The sequence below is a fragment of the Tinamus guttatus genome, unplaced genomic scaffold, assembly GCF_059628265.1.
Source record: "Tinamus guttatus ecotype Peru unplaced genomic scaffold, ASM5962826v1 Tinamus_guttatus_pri_ptg000073l, whole genome shotgun sequence".
NCBI lineage: Eukaryota > Metazoa > Chordata > Aves > Tinamiformes > Tinamidae > Tinamus > Tinamus guttatus.
This window is the reverse complement of record NW_028288607.1, coordinates 13,756-37,052: the sequence shown is the minus strand read 5'-3', so window position 1 is coordinate 37,052 and position 23,297 is coordinate 13,756. Positions and strand designations below refer to the sequence as shown.

At 46.8% G+C, this 23,297-nt stretch overlaps 1 protein-coding gene across 3 annotated transcripts in view; it reads right to left on the bottom strand.

Moving 5' to 3' along the window:
- GALNT13 (polypeptide N-acetylgalactosaminyltransferase 13) overlaps nt 1-19,809 on the bottom strand; it is a 60,183-nt gene extending 40,374 nt beyond the window's left edge. For 2 of the 3 annotated variants that reach the window (XM_088519795.1, XM_088519797.1), the window contains exons 1-2: nt 19,582-19,809; nt 5,636-5,804 (exon numbers count right to left, since the gene is read on the bottom strand). In XM_088519795.1, the coding sequence (XP_088375921.1) occupies nt 5,636-5,804; nt 19,582-19,723 (311 nt within the window). In that variant the 5' untranslated portion in view covers nt 19,724-19,809. The remainder of the gene's footprint in view (nt 1-5,635; nt 5,805-19,581) is intronic. The other variant, XM_088519796.1, reaches the window with a different exon arrangement.
- Between the last annotated feature and the right edge of the window lie 3,488 nt (nt 19,810-23,297).

The window sequence follows — 23,297 nt, the reverse complement described above, 5'->3', positions numbered from 1 at the left end:
CAGGTACTCGCATTTTCCCCTCTTCTTCCACACGGTGCTCGGCGGACGGCCCCTGATCAGAAACGCTGCCCTTCTCCCTGCAGCCGAGCACGTGCAGGAGGTTTCCCTTGGCCACATGCAGCATTTTTTTCCATAACCTGCTCATCCCTCATTAAAAATAAAAATGTCCGCCAGCCCTGAGCCGCACCATGAGGAGCAGTGACTGCAGGCAGCAGAATGACGTGAGAAACCGCCGCGGGGCCGTCCCGAGCGGAGACAGCTCCTGCCTCGGCAGCAAGGGGATTGAGAGCCCGGTAATTAGGAAATAAGTTAACGAGGGTGCCGGCTAACAGAGGAAGGGCTATAGTCACTGGTGCAGCTGCACGCCAGGCTCCCAGGTCTGCCGAGGCCCAGGACCCCTCGGACCTCATCCCAGCCTGAGCCGTGGCTGGAAGGAGCCCGTTCCGTCCTGGCGCTGATGGGGGCTGCAGGGGGCCGGGCGGGAGTGCCCCGGGATGCAGCGAGTTGCTCGGGACATGGCTCCGCAGTGCTCTTCCCTTCACAGGCGAGCACCAGGGCCGCTCGGCAGGGCAGCGCCGCGGCCGCGAGGCCCGGTCAGCCCGTCCTGCCCTGTGGTGCCGCGGCCATGAGGGCCGGTCAGCCCGTCCTGCCCCATGGTGCCGCGGCCATGAGGCCCAGTCAGCCCGTCCTGCCCCGTGGTGCCGCGGCCACGAGGCCCGGTCAGCCCGTCCTGCCCTGTGGTGCCGCGGCCATGAGGGCCGGTCAGCCCGTCCTGCCCCGTGGTGCCGCGGCCATGAGGCCCAGTCAGCCCGTCCTGCCCCGTGGTGCCGCGGCCACGAGGCCCGGTCAGCCCGTCCTGCCCTGTGGTGCCGCGGCCATGAGGGCCGGTCAGCCCGTCCTGCCCCGTGGTGCCGCGGCCATGAGGCCCGGCCAGCCCGTCCTGCCCCGTGGTGCCGCGGCCATGAGGGCCAGTCAGCCCGTCCTGCCCTGTGGCGCCGCGGCCATGAGGCCCGGTCAGCCCATCCTGCCCTGTGGTGCCGCGGCCGCGAGGCCCGGTCAGCCCGTCCTGCCCTGTGGTGCCGCGGCCATGAGGCCCGGCCAGCCCGTCCTGCCCTGTGGTGCCGCGGCCATGAGGCCCGGCCAGCCCGTCCTGCCCCGCAGCACCCATGGCCTCCCCACAAACGCCCTGCACCAACAGGCCCCCCAGGAGAGCGCCACAGGCAGCCCCTGCCCCTCGCGGGCTCTTTCCAGAGCCTTCTCCCTGCCCCGCTCGCACTGCACACCAGGGCTGGGTCTCCAAAAGCACCGTAAAACACAGCGCTGAGCTCAAGCCATGATTGTAACGCAGAAAACGGGGATGCTGGGCAAAACTAATTTAAAAAACTGCTCCCATATGCTTCCTGGAAGCAAAGTACATACAAGTTCCTTGTGTATTGCCTAGCACATATATTTTATTTAGTGGGAAGAGTCAGTCTTATGAGCAGAGATTACTTATTTATAAACAGCTCTCATCTTTAGCAGTAACTCATTTTTAATAAATGCCTTCTTTCATTACAGAAGCTTTGCTAATAGCCCTAGACTTTCTATAAGCAGTAGCAACAGCATTTTTGTTATACTGTGCTGTGATGCCTGAAATTGAGAGCCCCTGTGAATGTGAAACATGTCACAGACCATGACAGCAAATCCCTACAAACCTTGCTGTGGAGTCTCTGCTTAAGTCAAGCCAAAAATACCGGCCATGCCAAGTGGGCTGCAGCAAAGTGTGCACTGAGAACATCACCTCTCGTGATAGCAGCCAAACGTGCCCCGACAGCAATGGACAGGCTGCTGCAGAAAGCAGCCCCAAACGTCCCAGGCACAGAAACCTCGGGAACTGCAAGGTTTTCACTGCAAACAGAAGGTATTTTCTACTGGAATTCTCTTTCCGGATCTACAAAATCGGTTCTGAATCAGAGGAACAGCTGAGCATTTCCAGTTCTTCAGCAAGTATGCTGAACCAAATTAAAGAATTAAAAGCACAGGATGAAAAATTTATCTTCAGAAAAGCGCTGTCAGTTTAAGTGAAAAAGTAGCACCCTTCTATTTACCAGCTTTTAAAAACTAGGTCCTGAGTAAAAAAACAAGCAACTTACAGAAAGAGTTTCTCTCCCACAGATTTTCTGAGACACGATCTTCTTCCGAAATTGCAAAAATGGCTTAGCCTCGTTTCCTGTGGTGTCCAGGAGACTCCGAGCCTTCTTATATAATTTTACTTTGAAGCAACACAGACGTATGACAAATTTAAGCACTTCCTCCCCCGCTTATGGATAAACTTCCTTCTAGATTTATCTTTGCAAACTCATGCTGAAGGAAAATTTTAGGGGCAGCTTTTTGTAATCAGAGCAAAAAGACTAAATGATCTTTAATGTATTGCTCAGAAAACCTTATTACTTATTATGAATATATATTGCAATAGCATACTTGCATTTTACTTTCAGATGAGGTCAAAAACCATCTTGTTACCATAAATCTTGTCCTACTGTGCAGGAGGTGTCACGGAGCCGAGGTGCAGCAGCAGAGCAGGTCACGGCCCGCTGGAAGCCTCTCAAAAAAAATAAAGAGGTTTCCAGAGAACGGCAAAGGTTCCCGGTGCCAGGGCCTGCAACACCTTGTACTGCAAGGTGCAAGAGCACGTGCCAAGTAAAACTGCATTCCGACGCTGTACGAGACAAAAACTGCTGTAGTTATAACGGGCATAGACGAACTCTGTACATCCAAGACTGCTGTCTCAATAAAGACTTTCTAGAGAAAAGATAAAGCCTCTTTTTTCTCACTTGAGTTTGGTTTCGATCAGAAAAGGTGCGCGTCCTGGCGCTGAACCGCACAACCTCGGCAGCTAAATCAAACCCACCTTTAAAGGGGAAGAAAATCTGATTCTGATGAACTACGCAATCGGTAGAATACAACCTTATTCGCCCATAAAAGACCGAAGAAGGATTTCTTGCTGGGGAAAATACTTGAGGGAAAATTAAACATTTCTGTGTTGAATTAACCTGTTTCAAGGTTTTAAAAATAGGTACTTCAGATTAGACCTTAAAATCCTGAAGATGGCAAGTAGCAACGGCACCTGGAGCGCTGCAGTGATAGGACAACCTTTGGCAGCTATTAAAAACACAGCGTGACACGAGCTGGGTGTTATGGTGATAGTCACCCCGGTCAGCTGCAATTAAAGTGTCCAGACTCAGTGAATTATTTCCTTAGAGCCCGGAATCTGCACGTTTCCTGATCCTCGGGGAGAGATCTCCTTCCCACCAAAGCAAAACGCTCGTGGCCGAGGCCAGGGCCTCGCGCCAAGGCTGTTCACAAACACCCTGCTTGGCAGGCGAGGATGAGGCACCTTATTCCCAAGGCGGTAAGGATGACCCTTTCACTAGACATTCATCTCGGGGTTACCCGTCTCCTTCCAGTGGCTGAAGTTAGGTCAAACTTTCCTGGAAATCGCATTTCTTTCCTCCCCATCCAGACAGAAGTACTGGTTGCTGTTCAAACCCGGCATCAGCTCAGTCAAACTTCGACAGAGTCAAAACACTGCAGGAGCCGTATAACACTTAACACACACGTCTAAATAATTCCAGCAGAGCTATGGAGACAGTGAGAATTTGCACCAGGAAATGATTCCCACACATTAGGCTTAATTCCCGTTCCCAATCCGCATGCCCAAGGCCTCCGCTCACCAGGTGCCGCCGAGCCCTTGATCACCTGCCCAGACAGCCAGAACGGAGAACGCGGCTTAATGGCACGGGACGTGTTGGAGCAAAGGGAAAATGCCACTTACCCTCAGCAAAACGCTGACGTGTGAGAGACACAATGAAAAGGTCAAGTCCTGCCAAGAGTTAATTAGTTTTGTGTCCACGTCCTTCATTCCTTCCGTCCCCCACATCCCGAGGGAGGTGGGGAGCCGCTCGGTCCCGTCCCCGCGTGCACCCGCGGGCCCCTCCGTGGCCACGCCGAGCTCCAGCCGCCCTTTCCGCAGGGTTCCTGCTGCCCCTTGCCTGCAGCCTGGAATTAGTTCGGCTTTTCCTGACCACCTGCCAGCCAAGTTTCAGCTCTGAACATTCCTTCAGCAAGAACATTCCTGTCCTATTCCCCTACAACACACGGGTAAGGCAAGGAAAACTTCCTGCAAGGTTTTGAAAACTGAAGAACGCTTGTGCGTGTAATGGAAAAGGGTAGTACGCTGGACCCCGGGGAAACCAGATGCCAGTCTACGGCTCTCCCTGTCAATAAAAACGTCATATGCTGAATATATGAACCATGAAATCATATTCCTCCTTAGAAGTAAAGTATTATAAATTAGCATCCAGAACAATTTAATACTCCCCAAAGATAGAATATGCACAGTAAGCATCTCTCTGAAGAGGAAACTATAAAAATAAAATGTGCTTTCTTTTTCCTCCCAAATCTTTGCACACTTTCTGTCTTTTCAACAAAGGTAGAAAATGGGATTCATTTTCACTAAGAGAATGTGTTTAGACAGATATTTTTCAGCACTGAACAGCTCGTCTCTTTTAGCCCGAGCGCAGCTGTCCTTTGAGCTGAACATTTTACGTTTTCCCCGTTTTTCGCCCCTGCTCCTCGCAGGAGGGGAAGGCTCTCGCAGACGGGACAAGCAGGCGGCAGCGTGTCCCCGCGCGGGTCCTGCTCCTTCGGGGCTGCAAGGACTGCGGGGACGAGGGCGGCATCCCGGGACGCGGCCGGCGGGAAGCGCCAGCTCCGGCGGGAAGCGCCAGCTCCGGCCGCGCCGGGGCTCGGAGGAGCCGAGCGGAGGCACCACCAGGACCCCAGTGCCCAGGCCCTGCACGTGCTGCCCCGCAGCCTTGAACAAACTGCACCCTCACGCTATGGCTTTTCCTTCTGCTACTTGCATGTATCCACAAATCAAATCCCGGGAATGTACTACGTATTTTACATTCCACTGGAAGCTGAAGAATTTAATTTCAAGACTAACAAAACAAACAAGGTTTCCAGCTAAGCGACATTCACCTTAAAGAGCAAACGTAATAGGAGAGCTCAGAAAACCTATTCATATTTACCTATGTTTATATTTCTCTAACATTATATTGTGCTGATATAAACTACATTAAGTATAATTCAGCCGTAGGATACAACATTACGCTTAAGGTGACATATTTTAAAATGAGATGAAGTTTACAAAGTTTTTAGTGATTTATGGCTATAGCTATAGTGATTTATATGCCTTAGTTTTCATAAATCCTGAAAATGCTCATGTGAATAAATCAATTCCAGGGCATATATTAAAGATTTCCAAAAGTCTGTCATTAAATTATTCATCTTGCAAGCCGCAGACGATCAGGTTGAATAATAAGCACTAGGGCAGAGCTGGGAGAGCAGAGCTGGGATGAGGAGCCCCGTGGGCTTTGCAGGCAGGCGCATCCCGCGCCGCTCGGAGCGGCTCCCTCGCCCGCCCGCAGAGCCGCGTCTGTGCGGGAATCAGGGATCTTAATTCCAGCTCCGTTACCATCGCACCGAGCGCTCAGGCTCAGCTGCGCAGCTCTAACGCACGAGCAAACCCGGCATTTCCAAGGATCCTTTCTGGGCGGCCAGCCCCGCGCGCGACGGCCCTGCGGCCACTCACCCGTCCAGGCGCACGTCGGGCAGGCTCCGGTTGAGGGCAATCAGGTCGCTCGCCATGAGGTTGAACTGGTTGATTTTGAAGAGCTCCTTCATCTTGTCCTGGTCGTCTTTGGGGATGAGCACGGCCTTGCCCATCTCGCCGGGCCCTTCTTGGTTTCGGGAAATGACTGCTGCAACACAAGAGAGCAAAGAGGCGGCTGGAGCGCGCGCGGGCCGCGCTCCTCACCAGGGGCTTCCTGCAGCTCCGGCCTCCATCAGCACGGAGCGCTCCAAGGAAACCAACACCCAGGACCAGGGGCACGCGCCAGTGCAGGGGTTCACCGCGAGCTGCATCGGAACATTGCTTTCTAACAGCAGTTAGCAAAAAATACGTATTTTTGCACTCTTAGGCTTTGATTGGATCTCCAAGCAGACAGGATGTTATTCTCAGAGTATTTATACCAGGTTTACAAAGCACGGTATGAGATTTTTGCAAACAGAAAAGGTTTGGAAAACACTTATGTAGCTATTGAGATAATCTAGAGCACTCGTAGACTAAAGCCTTTCTATCTGACTCCCATTATTTCTAATTTACTCTTAACTGCCAGGCATGTGATACTATAATTCCATCAATAAAATAAACACTCTTCAGGCTATAATAAAATAAAAAAAAATCCTGAAAAATATAGTATCATAACCCAGTTAAAATATCTATTAGGTCAGATTAAAGATTAGTTTTACACAGTATTTGTACAGTCTTTCCATTATTAGGTCTTAGGTCAAAATTTGACATTGTCACATTGACAGCATATGAATTTTAAGGAAAATCATGGTATTATACCACATCAGCACCCGAAAATAAGCAAGAGGTGGTGGTGGCAGCGGCAGCACCTCTTCCTCTTCCCACCCAGCCTCGCGGGTCCTCGGGCACAAGGACGGGCGAACCCCTGTGCTGCAACGAGGAGCTGCTGCCCAAAGCGATCCCTCATGGCTGGTTTGTAAATGCCTTCTGCACTTGTACGGATGACGAGTAGGAGCTACCCCTCTCGAAGTAATAAATGAGCAAGAGCGCAGCGCAGACGCAGCGCTGCATCAACACCAACCTGAACACAACGCCAGGATCTTGCTCGTGCTGCTGCGCAAACACCCCGCTGGTAACGAGAGCCCCGCGCATCGAAGGCGCCCGAGGATGTGCATCAGCGCGGAGCCGGTACCCGGAACGTGCCGGGCGCCAGGGCGAGCGCCGCGACGGAGCCTCTTCCTGCGCTGCCGAGGCCCCCGCGCTCAGAGCCCACCGCAAACCCCCCTCGCTCGTTAGCCACGAGGTTTATAAGCCAAGCGGCTACGAAATCACGCCCGATATTGTATAAATGAAAAAAGAGAAAAGAAATGGGACAATCATAGCACAACATGTGCTTTTTAAAAAAACTTTCCGGCATTTAATTCTGCAGGTTTTATTCTCTATGCATCAAGATTTAAACATCAGCTTTCTGGCCACGCACACATCTTAATCCTATTAGGAAAAGCTGTCTAGGGACACAGAAAGGGCTGGATTATCCTCTTCATCGCAGTAACACATCCCATCATTGAGCAATCCATAATTTAAGTTTATCCATAATTTCCTATCTTCCCAATTGCCTGCCAAGCAGTCGCTCTATACAGTAAATGACAAATCAGGTTAAGTCAATGCCATATACTAATGATGCACAAAATAGGACAAAGACGTGCACCTGGGAGAAATGAGCAGTATGAGGTGAAACAAGAAAGTCCCTTAAAGCAGAATTCAGGGAAAATTTAAGCTCAAGTTCAGGCACAAGTCAAGCACATCCTCAAAAGGCAGATGCATTAACGCAAATCTAACATACAAGTTCTTGCTCAAACCTTTGGTGCTTATAGTCTACACCTCTTGTCTAAAATAGCATGTATGTGATTCCAAAGTACAGTGTTTTCAGAAAAAAAAGCCTTTTTGTTCTTTCTGGAGTTGCTCTCCATTAGCAGGGTTATTCGGTGCTTGCCCTCCGAGGCAGCAGGATGCACCAACCCCTGCACGAGCTTCCTCGCTCCCGTTTGACACAGATCCCGCGCTAGGACTGCCCGTTTTCCCAACCGCAGGGCTTCCTTTCCTCCAAAACGGAGCAAGGAAATCGTATCACTCCGTTCAAATCTTCATTTAGTCCTAACAAACCAACCTTCTCCAGGGGATATACAGAAAGACGTGATATAAACCACTAAAAACAAGTTATGACCCAAAGCAGCGGGCGATGTTCACCCCTTCGCGTCCCTCTGGAAGCCCTCCTGTTTGCCTTCTGCCGTCAAAGGCTTATGCAGGCCAAGCCTTTGGCCACAGAAACTGTAGCCTAAAGGAGCTCTGAGAGCAAACACACGGACTGACTCCATGTGCGTGGGCAGCGGGCTGACCCGGACCACCCGCAGCCTCGACCCGCCGGGGCCCGGCCGCGCTCCGGCCCGCGGAGCGGATGGAGGCCCCGGGATGCAGGGGGAAGCGTCCCCAGCGCTCCGGCCCGCGGAGCGGACGGAGGCCCCGGGATGCAGGGGGAAGCGTCCCCAGCGCTCCGGCCCGCGGAGCGGACGGAGGCCCCGGGATGCAGGGGGAAGCGTCCCCAGCGCTCCGACCCACGGAGCGGATGGAGGCCCCGGGATGCAGGGGGAAGCGTCCCCAGCGCTCCGGCCCGCGGAGCGGATGGAGGCCCCGGGATGCAGGGGGAAGCATCCCCAGCGCTCCCGGCTCGGCCAAACCTGCAAACTCCTGCCCGCTCCCGGGAACACGCGGATCCCTGCGACCCGGATCCGGCCCATGCTCCATGCTGAGGGAGAGCTCCAGCTAGGAAGAAAATACAACCCTGCCTTTGTCTCTGCTGCCCGAGTACGTATGGATACGCACTAACCTCACTCAGGAGCACATAAATAACACCTGCAGCAGAGGAAATCTTAGCCTATAGTCTGGAGAAGAATCGGACTTCAAAAAAAATACATATTTCAACAATTTCTCTGGCCAATTTATGGTGCGGGCCACTATTCCCGAACATACTTCAAGGGAAAATCTGCAAGGAATTTAAAATGCAATTTTTGCTTTGCTGGTAAGCAAGGAACGCGCTCAAGGACAGTTTCTATCACCAGCTACTGTCCAGCTGGGCTACCACAAGGCAGACGCTCTGCTTTGCCACACGAGTCCAAGTGGCAACCAGGACACAACACAGGGGAGCCCAGAACTCACTCACACACAAACCCCCATACTCTGCAGGAAGCTGCATGTTACATGCGAACACACATCGGTTAAAGCACTTCGTGCATTTTTAGTTGTTGAAAGAAAGAATAAACAAGGCAGCGCTGCTTGCACAGGCGAGTCCAGCCGGGCGCACGGATCCCAGGGATGGTCGATGCAGCCTTGTCTTTAACAAGAGCTAACTGCACAATAAACCCACGCTTTACAGGCACAGCGTTCTATTTAAATCAAAACCCATTAAACACAAAAATCCTATAAAACTCTTTCACCATCAACAATAAACTCCTAACGCAGACATATATATTCAACATTTTTCTGTGGCTTATATTGAAACTTCATTTTTTAAGGAATGTAATCTTCCCTTAGAGATGAACCTGAAAGCAAAGTGGTTACAAAGCCCACGGAAACTGAGTATCCAAATGTGGGAAAAACAAAGGAGAATATATTTTTGTACAAACACAGTTAATTATGTTTTAAGCATGTACTTTATTAAAATTCAGTAAAAGCTACTTTCAGCTTAGCATGAAATTGTCAGGAAAATAGGCAATCTGCATTTAGAGGGTGCATGAATATGTTTATTCTTCTTGAGGGGGTTTGGGGAGAGTTTAACATCTTCTGTGTGTTCCAGCAGTTTCGTGTAACTGCATCAGGCAAAATTGTATATTTTCTGAAGCGTTACCGAAATCAATGGATGTGTTCACACCATCAACGTGGTAGCACACAGTATAGGGTCTAAAGGTTACCAGAATTCTAATACAAATGTAAATACAAACTCCACAAGCTAAAATAAGCAACAGGTGACTTCAAACGCAGCAGCTAAAACCACTGCTTGTGTTCGGGGAAAACAACCCCTCTAAGAACAAACACTTTTCATCATAAGGGAAAAAATGACTAAATCTGTGATATCCAAGAGAATTTCACATGAACATGGACAGCAAAAACCATGTACCTAACGCCTTGATTTTTGCTGCGGTGCAAAGGGTTAAACTTGACTCCGAGGTATGAAAACACCAAACTGAAAGGGTCTCCTAGTCCTTCAGGACTGCAGCCGCACACGTGCCCTTGATGGACACTGCCCTTCCCTAGGGAAAGGCCACAGGGCTGCGGGAAGCTTCGGAGACATCGCGGTTTGGGAGTTGGTGGTTGTTATTTTATTGTGTTTTTTTTTTCGTTTTTTTGAACCTAACCTGATTGATTCGGTGTTCCTGAGCTGACTGAGCAGACCGATTTTTACCTCTTTCCCCTTTTCCAGGTTTCAGCACAGGTTTTTTGGGTGGTCGCCCCACACGGCCTCTCATCCGCGCTGCAGGGCTGTATCTGCCTCCAGCTCCCAGGGCAACAGGTTCCAGCTAAGACCGACCTAGCAAAGACGGCGCCAAGATTTAAGGGCGACCCTGAGCTCCAGGTCCTGCGGGGCAGACCCAGCCCTGCTGCCAGATCTTGCAACTATTCCCACCTCTACGTTTGTATCAGATGATAGCGCGTAACTAACTGGATGGTTATTAGATGCAGAGTCTCTTTCTCCTCATGGTCTCCTCCTGTGTCGATATTCCTTATTTCCACACCTATGGCTTTGCCTAACGCTCCTAGGTTTAGGAAGTCTGGAATACAGAAGCTTTTTATCTTCGCAAACACCCATTACCATTCTGCAAGTGCAATCGCGCTGCTCGTGTCAGTTTAACAACCTTTTTTCTCATTTCCTTCCACTATTCCACCCAAAAGTGTAACTCTGGTTACAAGAGTTGAAACTTTTCCTATGAGCCCAGCAAAAGGAATCTCTGATTTCAGCTTTCCTGCAAGGATGCCCCGGAACCCGGCACGTACACCAACGCTTACACATGGAAAGCACAGGCTAGTTTTAATAAAACATCTACATACAGATATTGCGAGGCAACATTAGACACACAAACGAATCGGGTGGCAGCATTCACCTGCTTGCACCGTTTCCAGAGGCTGTTTTAACAGGACCCTGCGCGGTAATTTTGGAACTTCACTGCAACTTCTGTATTTGCAGAACATCTCAAACATCTCCAAAATAAAGTTATTTCAGGCATAATCACAAGTGACAGTCGTTAACAGGCAATTTAAGAAATCCCCGTTGTAGCCATAGTATTAACGCTTTCTTCAGTGCTACATTCTCCAAAACTGCCTCGAAGTAGCAGGTAACACCTGAGAAAGTAGCGCTGACCCAGCGAGACCCAACTTCCTAGCTGCAGAAAGTTCAAAAATCGAAACAAACCAACCAAACCAAACACACGCTACCAAACCAAAGCACACCCAAAAGCACAACGCAAACCGACCCATTCTTCTGCTCTCTATGTGTATTTAAACGCTTCCAGACTTTCCCTTCCTGCTCAATAGGATGTAAAATGGAACCAAAATTATTCACTCTTATAATAAAAGAACTAAAGCACACTTGAAGTACAACAAATATAAAAAAGAGAAAACACAAAATAATCACCTTTTACAGAGCATATATTCAATTTCATTGTCATGCTGCATATAAGGATTGAAGTACTTTACACTCAGGATAACATACAAATAATGAATGACCTTAATTACAGTATCCTTGAAGAAATTAAAAGAAATGTTTAAGCGAAATATTTATCAACAATGCAAATCTTAAACCTCCACAACAGAAACGGGCTTTTGAGGAGTTGGAACAAAAGCAAAAATAAATAAATAAATAAATAAATAGCAAACAGAAACCTCTTCCCTCACTCTTTCTGCTCAAACGCGGCTATTTCTGGCATTTTCCCGTGGACCGGGACACGCTCCGGGACCCGCGCTGCCCTCCCGCCGGTGTGGAGCGCCGTTCCCTGTGCCCTGCTCCGCAGCCCGGGCACCTCTGCCCACATCCATCGTTCCTGCCCAGGAGCAAGATAAGGAAGCCAATGACCCGATTTTAAAATTAACAAACAGCAAATCTAGCGCGGCTACATTTTTAGGACCACCAAAAGCGGTCCCGACCGCTGAGCCTGTTAGCACTGAGGCCCCAGTATCACACGTTCAAACTTACTGTTTCCAGTGGGGTGGCAAATGAGGGGAATTCCCACCGTATAAAGTCTAAAATAAGACAATTTAACGCGGTTAAATTGCTCCCAAACCATGAAACAATGGGAAACTTTTTCATTACAAATGGCTTTGTTACCACTTAATGAAGGAAGACTGAAGTTTTACTCAGCATTCAGGCACCAACACCGCACGAGGAATATTGCTCCTTCAACGCCACGCGATCCGGAGTGCAGGATTCTCTCAGGAGAATCCCTCAGGATACTCAGAGCTGCATGCACCACAATAATTACACAGCGTTTCATGCTATGGAAATCCACAGCTTCTTGGAATGCTGCTGGCCGCTGTCCCAACATATTTTTGTTGGCTTCAGGGAAGCCCAGGCCCATGGCCCGGGCCTCGAGCGGATCCTGGACACGGCACCGTTTCGCCTCGGTGGTACTGCAGGAAAGGTAAGTTACAAAGAACCTCGAGGCCTTAGATTAAAAAGGCTATGTGGGTAAAAGCGCTGAAGTAAATTTGAAGCACAGGATAAATAACCAAACTGAAAATGCAACCCCGTGGGCAAGACTATGACGAAGCATCCCAAAGATTTTTAAATTTTCCGCATTGAAAATTTGCTATTGAGAAAGTAATATTATAGAGAAAGCAATCTCTCCTGCAACATTTAAAATCACTGCACGAAGACACGCCACGCACTGTAAATAAGCCGGGTTAATTTAATTCATCACGCTCTTTAAATACGTTTTTGAGCAGCAATCCCTGTTGCTCATGACTATTCTAATGCTTCCTACCTGTACGTTCATCTCCCGGACGGTTCAACACACACAAACACACGGAGCAAAGCGGTCGGGATTTCAGAACCGGCCTCTCCGGAGCGGCTGCCACGTCGGCTCTCCCGGCTCCGCGGCCTCCGGACACACGGCCACGGCGAATCCCTGCGGGATCCGAGCCAGGCCCAACGATCCCAGCAACAACCTCTCCTGCCAGGACGGAGGGGCCACAGCACTTCCCTGCATGGGCTGGCACATCAGCAAGGTAGTATTTTATTTATCTCCCACCAGGCATGATTTAGCACACTTAATTCCAAGAGCTGAGTGACAGGAAAGCACGATGGAACAGGAGAGCGGCGCAGAACAGGCCTGCTCACCACAACGTGCTCCCCTGCACGCGCCGACTCTGTGCGACCCCCTGATTCCACTTGGGCCCAAATAGGATTCGGGCTTTACCAGGGCTGATCCGCCAAGAACCGACTGCAGGATTAAGGGCCTAATGCTCTAAATAGCGCAGGATTTCAGCTTGAACAAAGCTTCGGAACGTGCCTGCGTTATACTGGCAAACTCCTATTCATCTAATATGTTTCTAAAGAATCTCTGTAATATGAGATAGAGCAAACGCTCAGTCTTGGCCCTAAGGAAAGCTAGACAAGCTAGATCTGCAGCACAAAACCGGCTTATTTTGCCCAAATCTGGGAAAGAAGGGGGAAGAACAAAAAAAATCATTACTTATCATTCATTCCAAAACGACACAACGTAGTATTAGTCTGATGTTGTCTTCACTACTGAGGTTCAAGCACACAATGGAAATTACTGGAAAAAACAAAACAAGCAAACAAAACAAAACAAAGAAAAACCAACAAAAACCCCACAGAGGCTGCAGGTTTTTCCAGGAACGTGTAACCACCAACTTCAGTCACCACATGAGCACCTTTAAGAGCTCTTGTTTCATGTGAGGGATGCATAAAACGCTGTAGCTTGGACCTTCCTACATAAGAGAACGTATACAATGCACTGCAATCTGTTAATAGAGTGTTAACTTTATATGCAATACAAAGAAAGAAAGAAAGAAAGAAAGCTTTATTAAAAAAAGAGCAGACCAGGTTGGGAATTAGACATCAACATGATACCTCTTATTTCTAGCCTAGAAAAAGGCCTTACTGAACACCTGATTTAAATTTCTTCGTTTGTATGTTGAAGAGGAAGAGCCTTATGCACCAAAATTGTATTTTGACTTCCCTACGAAGGTTAATTTTCCAGGTCAGATTTTTGTAAGCCTCCCTATGCACCTGGATGAAGAGGGGACTTCAGGACAGACTGCACCCGGGTCTGGGCCGCGGGGATTAGGGAGGCACAAAGAGCAGAGGCCGCTACTTTGTGCACAAACAAACAGAATATCCAGAACCTGGAAAGGCTTCTCCAAAGGTCTTACAGGCGCCCTCGGCTGTCACTTCCCTTCCTTTGCCCAGACGGCTCCATTTGGAGCGCTACCATCCCCGTTTTGCACATGGATCATCCCTGGAGTGCGTAATTAAGAGGGGCTCACGGAAGGAAGAAGCTGTTTGTGTCGAGCTAATCCCACCCGGCAGGACTCGGCGCGGGCGGCGATCCGTGCAGGGGCCCGAGGCGGACACGGAGGCTCTTCAGATACTGCAGTGCGTCTGGAGCGGGGCAACGGGGCTAGGGGACACGAGGCCAACACAACCTGGTGGAACAAAGTCATTTCTGGTGAAAGGGGGAAGGATTTTCAAAAAGAAAGGGGGAAGACGCTGGCCAGGTAAACTCAGGACTATAGGAGCACATAACTAAGTACTTCAGGAGTCACCCATTTCAAATTGACTTCCAATTTTAATAGAACCCTAACAATAAATCCACACAGCACAATGCAAAAAGATTACTTTAATTTTTTTTTAATGTGTAATTTCAAAAAGGCTAGATCGAAGGCATGATCTAATGAAAGAAAAGTCCCAGATAACATTAAAAGTGCAATTAGGAAGAGATCAATATGCAAGACTCACCCGTAAATTTCACAGATACTCAGATGAGCTAGCTCAGATGAGCTAGTCAGTAGCTCTTAATTATTTTGAGTCAAGCTCTTAATGACGTGGGACGCAGCTTCGCGCAGACTGTGGAAGCTCATCCCACGTTTCCCCTCGTGCTGCGCTGCCGCCCGGCCCAACCCCGAGGTTCCTGCTAGCCCCTTGCCCATTGCTCCTTGCCCATTAGCCGCAGGGCTCCTGCGGCCAAACCTCGAGGGCAGGCGGCACCTTTCTGCTTCCAGCAGTTGGGATTTCACAAAGGACACACAATACCAGATGTTATTCTTAATCTCACTTATATTAACATATTTTTCAGCTTGTCACCTGGATGGCAAGAGGCTTTTCTTTCTTTCTTTTTTGTTTTAAAGCAGAACAGATTCCCAAGGACAACAATGACACTGGAATAAATTTCCCTCTAATTCTTTAGTCATTATTATGCAAATGCTCCAGATTGGGCAATCAAGGCCCTTGAGAGCATCTATAGCTGGAAACTCCCGTTCCAGCAGACCCAAACACTCCATGTGATACTGCCGAAAGAGAACACTGGGCACAGCATCCACACACACAACCGGGGCACTATTACAGACCCACCAACATCTTCAATTATTAAACTCCATCCTGTACCAAGAAAAAATTATTAAAATCATCTATAATGATAAATCTGAGGACTATTTTGAAATCTTCCCCAAAACTCTGGAAAATTCAGTCATAAAGTGATTTAAAGCCAAAATAAAAACACTATTCTCCCTTTGCAAAAGAGGAAAAACCACAACATGTGACAACCTGGCACCATGCATTCCCTTATCACTGTGGGTACTTGCTCGGTAATTCGGATTGCTCTAATGCTTTATTCCATTTCTTAGAACGTTTCTAAGACTCACAAGCAGGGACTACCCTGTGTCCTGAAGCTGCAAACAGCACAGACCCAGATGTACTGCGTGATTTGTTGGGCAACTTGAGGATTACTTAAAATTGGGTTTCGGGGGCTGCGTGTGGTTCGAGATTCCCACTTTTGGGCTCAGCCACCCATGGAAACCTGTGCCCACTGCACATCCGCAGGGCTCTCCCGTCCCCAGGGAAGGCTCCAGCACGGGCCGCCCATCCGCGGGACTTCGCTAACCCCTGGGCAAGCGGAATTCTTTGGAATATCCACCATCAAAGCTCCCGGTGCCAGGGATGCCCACGGTTCTCACAAATACCCTCTCTCTCTCCTAACACTATTTTCTCCCAGGATATTGACTGTCACTAAACTCTGCAGGGAGGCAGGTCTACGTGTGACACGGGCTTTGCAGAAAGAAAAGCCAGTGTCTGAAGGTAATTTCAAGTAATCCTATGACTCATTTGTTGAGCATTAAAAAAGCTATTCCATTCATAACTTCAGGACACAAGGTGGGCTTCTCCCTGGGCAAGCTTTTCACACTGACTTAGCATCAGCCAAAAGAATAAAAATAACCCACATAAACTGTTAATGTATCAGAAAATATTCACAGTTCAAAAAATAACCAATACTGACAAGAGAGAGCTGTAAATTTCCACACAGCTTTTAAACAGAGCCCTGCTACAAAGTACACTGGAGTCACCCGACTTGGGGGCAGCAAGAGGGAACACGTCTGCAACTACATCGTGAACTTGTCATTTTTCTGTCAGCTACCACAGGTGAAGAGCGTTCCTGATGCCTTCAATATTTACTGTGAACCAAGCTAAAATACATCTACAGTAATTAAAATAATTAAAAATTACTTTAGAGAAACAAATCCTTACATTACAAAGTATCTGTCAATTCATCCTAAGATGGGATTCAGCGTGCTGGATGGCACGACACGATCTGGAAGGAGTCTCTGAAGACTCGTAAGCACCACCTCGCCCAGCAATGCTGCCTTTCCCTGTTGTTTGTGTGTTTGGGTTAGAGGGTGCAGTCAGAAAGGGGTTTTCTTGAACTCTGTGAGATGAAAATGTACAAAGAAACTCAGTGTGTTGCCACAATAGCCAAATCAACACTTGCCATTTTATTTGTCACCAAGTTTGTGACCACATTTCAGTGCAACGTACCTATTGATCCAGCTATTATTAAAACTATATATATATTATATATATAGATATATATAATATATATTTTATATATATTAAAGGTACCTGCTACCACTGCTACTGCAGCCAGTCTAGCACATACAGGAATCGGACAAGTAAATGTGTTTCTATGGAAACGACTGAAATGAATACCTGATTTTCAGCTGGTCATAACCCCAAACTTTTATTACAGCATCCAAATGTCTCCTTCACGTGCTTTGCAAGATCACAACACAGGCACTTCCTCTCCAAAGACAGTGATATGTTATAAGACTTGAATAAATTACTTTCATCTCATATTTTTTTCTCCTAAAACATTTTAATAATTTCTAACAGCTTTAACTTTTCCCCTTCTTTGCACTACCTAAGATGTAGTTAATACTGAAACAAAAATATATCTGCATAAATGTATTAGATACCAGAAGTCATAATATTAAAGATTTGTCACTGCTTTATGGAAAGCTGAAGCATATATTCATGTTCTAAAGCTACATTAAAAGCATTATTCATCCTGCAAAGCCAAGCATTCAAAAATTACAATTTCATCTAAATCACATGCACTCATATATTAAGAATTCATTTTTCTTCACAATTACTACTTCGATCAATGCACATGCTCCTCCTCTTACTGTTTAGAGAGCCCCGTTTCTGCAGTCCCCACGCGCATGCCCAGCAGGGTAAACAACTTAAATGTTGGTCATTTGGGGGTTTTGTTTGGTTTTGGGGGTTTTTTTTTTGGACTTGCTAACTTTTTCTTCCATTCAAAGCGCTGGCCAGAAAATTTCCTAACTGGTGCCTTTTACGGAGGACAAATCATGCAAGAACAACACTGATACACATGTATCCGCTATCTCACTGACGGGGAAAGCAAGGAAAAAAAGAAAGGAAGAAAAAAAGGCAAGTGAACCCCGGGAGTGCTAACAAACCAAGCCCACAGCACCTCCTGGCAAGGCTGTCGCTCCTGCGCGTTCCGATCGGTAGGAAACGTCTTCCTTGCTGGCCGCTCCAGGCAGTCCCTGGAACCTCCCGAAGCTGCGGATACGTTTCCCAAGTTTCAAGGGAGATGCCCACGCTTCCCACCCAGGGGAAGGGATCCCCGGGAGCGGCGAGGGAGCCCCTTCCCGGCCCAGGCTGCTGCTCCAGCTGCGCCTCGGGAGCCTCCTTGGGTGTTTTCCAGCTAACGTTGCCCACGCTCCATGATTTAGGCACCTGAAGCACCTTCCAATACCCACACCACAGCATTAGGAGAAAGCAGCAATTAAACCAACGCAACCTGGGCACGGTGCTAAGAGAAAGCAAGGCTAATATTGTATACTTTCTACTAAAAATCATCCTGCTAAGTAGCAAAAATGCAGACCATACTTAAAAAATAATCTATGATCACTTTTCCGCAGTTGAAATAGGGATAAATGCTGTCACTTTATTCATAGTATGTTAAATTCTAATATTTGTTAATATCTACTATCTGTTTTTAAATACAATATTTCTATTACACAGAAAAACAGGAACAATAAACAATACCCTAAAGCTTTGGAAACACACTAGAACAGTAACAAATCAAAGTTTACTCTGCTTGGCTACGTGCATGTTTGGAAGGTGAAAGTTATATCTTCCTAACACATTTTGATAAGGACTGCTGTACAACAAATACATCATTTCAGTATTTCCATTTCAAGTTACTACAGCTATCAACACAACCCATATCCCCCAGACTCTTTTGGAAGGACAGCAATGACTTAATCTGCAGCTGTGGATCTGTGGAGATACATACATATACATATATGTATACATATGTATACATATACATACATATACGTATATGTATATGTATGTATACACATTTATGATAAGAGTAATAGACTCAGACACACCTTTTGTCTCTTGCCAACACTAGGTGCATTACAAGAGTAATTAGCCTTGTTCCAATCCTCTTAGAGATTCAAATTACCTTTCCTCCTCCATAAGCTGAACCTAAATTCCTGAAGCATAGGACATTAATTTACAACAAGAAGAAAAAAGAAAAAAAATAACCTGTGCACAGTTATTTCACAAGATTTTTTTCCTCCTTCCAAGTGAGATTTTCCACAGGTTGATAATCTTAATTCAGGAACTGATTTTAGTTAGTCCATAGGTTACTATCAGGTTTATTACAAGTCCTAATCAGTGCTTATGTCATTTCTTTTGGCTTTTGTTCTTTTTGGCACACCATCTGTCCTGTGAATCTCTGCTCTGCAAATTTGCCATTACACAATGAAGACTAACTAGTTACTTCTGTCAAGGTTCCCTTTTCATGCAGGCTCCCTGTAGTAAATTACATTGCTAAAAATACCTGGAGTGAGACAAGCCTCTCTGCTCCATCTGCGTTTGAGACTTATCCTCATGTTTTCATATCGCAGAATGAGTCAAAGTATCTTTTTAAAGTTCTCATTCAGCAAGAGTTAGGGTTTAAAAGCATGTTTCCAATTAAATAACCTACACAAAAGTAAAAAAAAAAAAAAAAAAAAAAAAAGCATAGTGTCGATGGTAAGTTGAATGACATTTGTTAACAAAGGGAAAAAAATACACACTTTTATTTCCTTTGGTTTTCTGTTCCACACATCAGAAAGCTGTACTGGTTTTACTGACATGCAAAACTCAGACTGTCTTACAGCAAAGGTCAGACCCCAAGATAACTGAAACTAATTGAGAAACCACTAAAATACAACAATAGAGAAAAAAGTATTTCATGTTCCAATATTTTATCTGTTTTAACCAGAAAAATGATTCAGAAAGTATAGGAAAACATATATGAGGTCAAATGCTTCCAACAAAGACGAAACTTGGCACTTACCCCTTAGAGCCGGCAGCAGAGACCTCTCCTTCTTGTCATCACATTTATTGCACTCACTGAAGTACAGAAGCAAGAAGACGTCCACGAGCACCCACAGGAGAGAAGTGGCTAGGACCACCTTGCAGTAAACAAATCTCCTCATTGCTTTGCCTCGTTTCTAGCTAAAGCGCCGAGGAAAGACGTACGGAACTCGCACGGATAAAATCCAACATGGGAGCAGACACGAGCACCCCCTGCAATTGTTAAAAAGAGTCCAGATTAGCTAACAAGTATACACAGTTTGAGCCAAAATACATGAGGTACGCCGTTGAGATATTTTAGTTATTTGTCTCTCTGCATATATAGGCGCTTTTTGTTTTCCAACCCACCGTTCCCATACGTCCCCGAACAGTAAAGCACACTGATTTTACCGTTCAGAAGTGTCATCCTGGATTTTTGCACGCCCTCCTGCCACCCCAAACATGCCTGCAAAGGAGCGCTGCAGGGGCCCACGTTCCTCGCCAGCAGCAGCACTTTGGCCAAGGGAAGCCACGTGCCAGGGTCCTCCCGTCCCCTCAGCCTCCCAACTCCCACCCCGAGGTCACACTTAGGCTGCGTTTAACCCCCTGCACCTACCGTTATAGAGCTCACTCCATGCCAAGGGAGGGCTTGCTGCTTCCCGCTTCCAAAGTGCAGTCTTAGCACTGGACTGCAGGATGACTTTCCCAGTGCCTGAAAAACAAAACGGGGGAGAAAAAAAAAAAAAAAAAAAAAAAAAAAAAACCTTACAACAAGACTGTATTTTCTAAGGCATTAAAAAGTTCCTTTTAATTAAGAAGGGTCTCGTACGTTTTTCCCACATTTACCTACCTATGTTAAACAAACACATTTCTATGCACTGCTTTCTATTCCAGCTCTGAAAAGGTCTGAGCTTCTTAGAGCAACACTGTTCAGACTGGTAAAACTCTGTCTTTTCCTCACTCACAGCCTGGCTTTCTTTGTACTTACTTGGACTTACACCCTACCACTTTGCACTGCCATATTACTTGCTAGTTACACAATTTCTGGCAGTTTCAATGTAATCTTCACAAGGAAGAAATCTTCACAGATATAAATTCGGTCATTATCACACCCGACATTAATGGAAATATGAAAGAATCATGGACAACTGGTCAACTTTATCTCTGTGTTTAAAACAACAGCGTCCCAGATGACAGACACCCCTGGAAACGCTTCCACGGGCCACAAACACAGCCACGCTCATGGCTTGGGGAAAAAGGCTCATGTTCACTTTAAACAGCACCGAAATGTTCTATAATAAGTCTATAAAGCATTTTAATTGTGACTAGGCTGAACTAACAAGATAGAAGAGATGAAGTCACTTAAGTACATTTTTCCAAATTATCCTTGAAGTGCTATTTCACTACATTATAATCAGCAAAGTTTTCTGTGCATCTTAGTGTATGAACTCAAACCACAGATCTTCCTGCAACCAAAGGAAGTGACTTAAAGCCAGTTGATTAAAAATCTGAAAGGCTCAGAAATACTAGTCTCAGGTTAGCACAACTCATTTTCATGCCAGGTAGCAGAAACAGTTTAATTATAGGAAGCAAATTACAAAGAAAGAAACAAATTAAGGCAGATCTTTATTAGAAAAAGGGGAGAGAACAGTGAAGTGTTAACTGTGCCCGCCCCGTCTCTGTCACCATGGTGGCTGTAATTGGCTTTTGCACCGCTGAGCAGAATAGTTATTTGTTCGGCACCAGCTGAGACACAAAGGCACTTCCTCCCCAAGCACTTCATCATAGAGATTTTTTTTCCTCATCAATTCTCATCTTAATGCAAGTGACCAAACCCCACGAGTGCAGCAGCCACGGATGGGGGATCGGAAAAATCCTCCGCTCCCAAAGCCGTGCAGTTTTTAAGCACACTCCCAGCAGCAGAACCGCGGCAGCCTGGCGCTCCGTTTCAGCTGGCGGTGCCGCGTTGAGGACCTCAATAAAGCTGATGCAGCAGAATAGGGTAAAGTTAACAGCAAAGGGTTTTTTTGTTTTTGTTTTTTTTTTTTACAGTAACTAACATTCCGATTAAACATTTCTCCCTCTAAAAAATAAAATTAAAACAAGCCTGCTTTATGCTTCTGAAGCCCAGCTAATTCCATGTTACTGGGGGAGGTAGACAGTGACGCTGGTTCTCACCATCAACACGGGCCTGCACTGCTTGCCAGCAAAGTGAAATAGCAGCAGAGAACTGAGGCTTCTATTCTACATATCCTATAAAGACCCCTCTTAAGGAAGAAAAATAATGTATTTCACTGCCATAGGGAGAAAAAGTAAAAAAAAAAAAAAAAAAATCAGCAGCAGATATTCTATTTCAGCACTCTATATAATCCCAGCCAATTATGTTCCAACTGTACACGTAAATATCTGTAGGAAATCTTAGATTCATTGTATATGGATATGAAGGTGCTAAGGATTAAATTTCCTATTGAAACAAAAGTTCCGAATTGCTAATAGAAGAACCATCTATTCTGGGGGTAGGATGGAGATTTTGAGGGACCTAGCGAGGGGTTGGATCCCTCAGGTATCATCTAGCTCCAGGGATGCTTCCTGGAGGGACCAGGATAACCACCTGCAGAGGAAGCAAGGATGCTTCTCCAGGGATACTCTGCGCTTTGGCTTCCTATGGACATGCGAGGAAGCAAAGTTTTCAGGAGGAGGGGAAACGTGCTGGGTTTGAGCTGCCGTTTCTGAGAATGAAGTTAACTTTTACACAATAATTTAGCAGCAATAAAGCAACGGTAATGTCCTCCCCCCGAAAGTGCAGTTTTACACTGCAATGGACAACTGAAAACAGGGGTTTCAGACAGGAAAGAGGTGGTTTCCTAAAACAACCATAATAAATGGTGTGAAAAAAAAAGGCAGTATAGAGGTTTTATAGTATAGAGGTTTTATGTACATAACCTGACCTGCCTTCGTCATCAACTTAAAAACCACGCAGCCCCCACCCTCCCGGATCAGCTCGGTTAAAATGACACAATTACTCCATATTTCTCTCTCATAACTCCCCACATGGCTCCATCTCGTATTTGCTTCACGCCAGCACCCAGATCATGCAGCGAATGAAGGATATTTAATTTCCTTATGGGCTCAAAGCTACGGCATGCATCACTACGCTATCCAGTTGCTTCGAAAGCTTTTCATTTAGTTTCATAGCATCTCTGCGAGATTAAAAAAAATAAACAAACACTGGCCCCTTTGTAGAAGCAACGGGAGCACAGACTAGGGCCGAGACCGAGGGAATCGCCCCGTCCTGCTCCCCGCAGCGCTCCCAGGGTCACACGCTGCCCGCTCGGACACGCAGACCACGCTCACGCTCCGATCACGCACAGCCGCAGCTCCCGAGACGCTGTTTTCCCACCACGGCAAGGAGGGCCCCGTCCCTAGGTCTTCACGGCACTTTATCTCCGCATATATTCCAAGAGGCAGCTTCTGTAAATCCGTATCAGCGCATCCTTCAATGCTCCCTTAATCTGCATCGCCGCTGTTAAGGCTGGACGTGAATTAAGCACGTAATCCTAAAGCAAGACAGAAATAAACCACTGCTTGCAAATGCTCTGTCAAAAAAACAACAACATGAGAATGACTTCCCAGTTTATCACTCAGCACTTTTAATGATCTAATAGGAGAGCAGTCAGGAGTCCTGGAACAGAAAATACACCTTCCAAATTAATATTG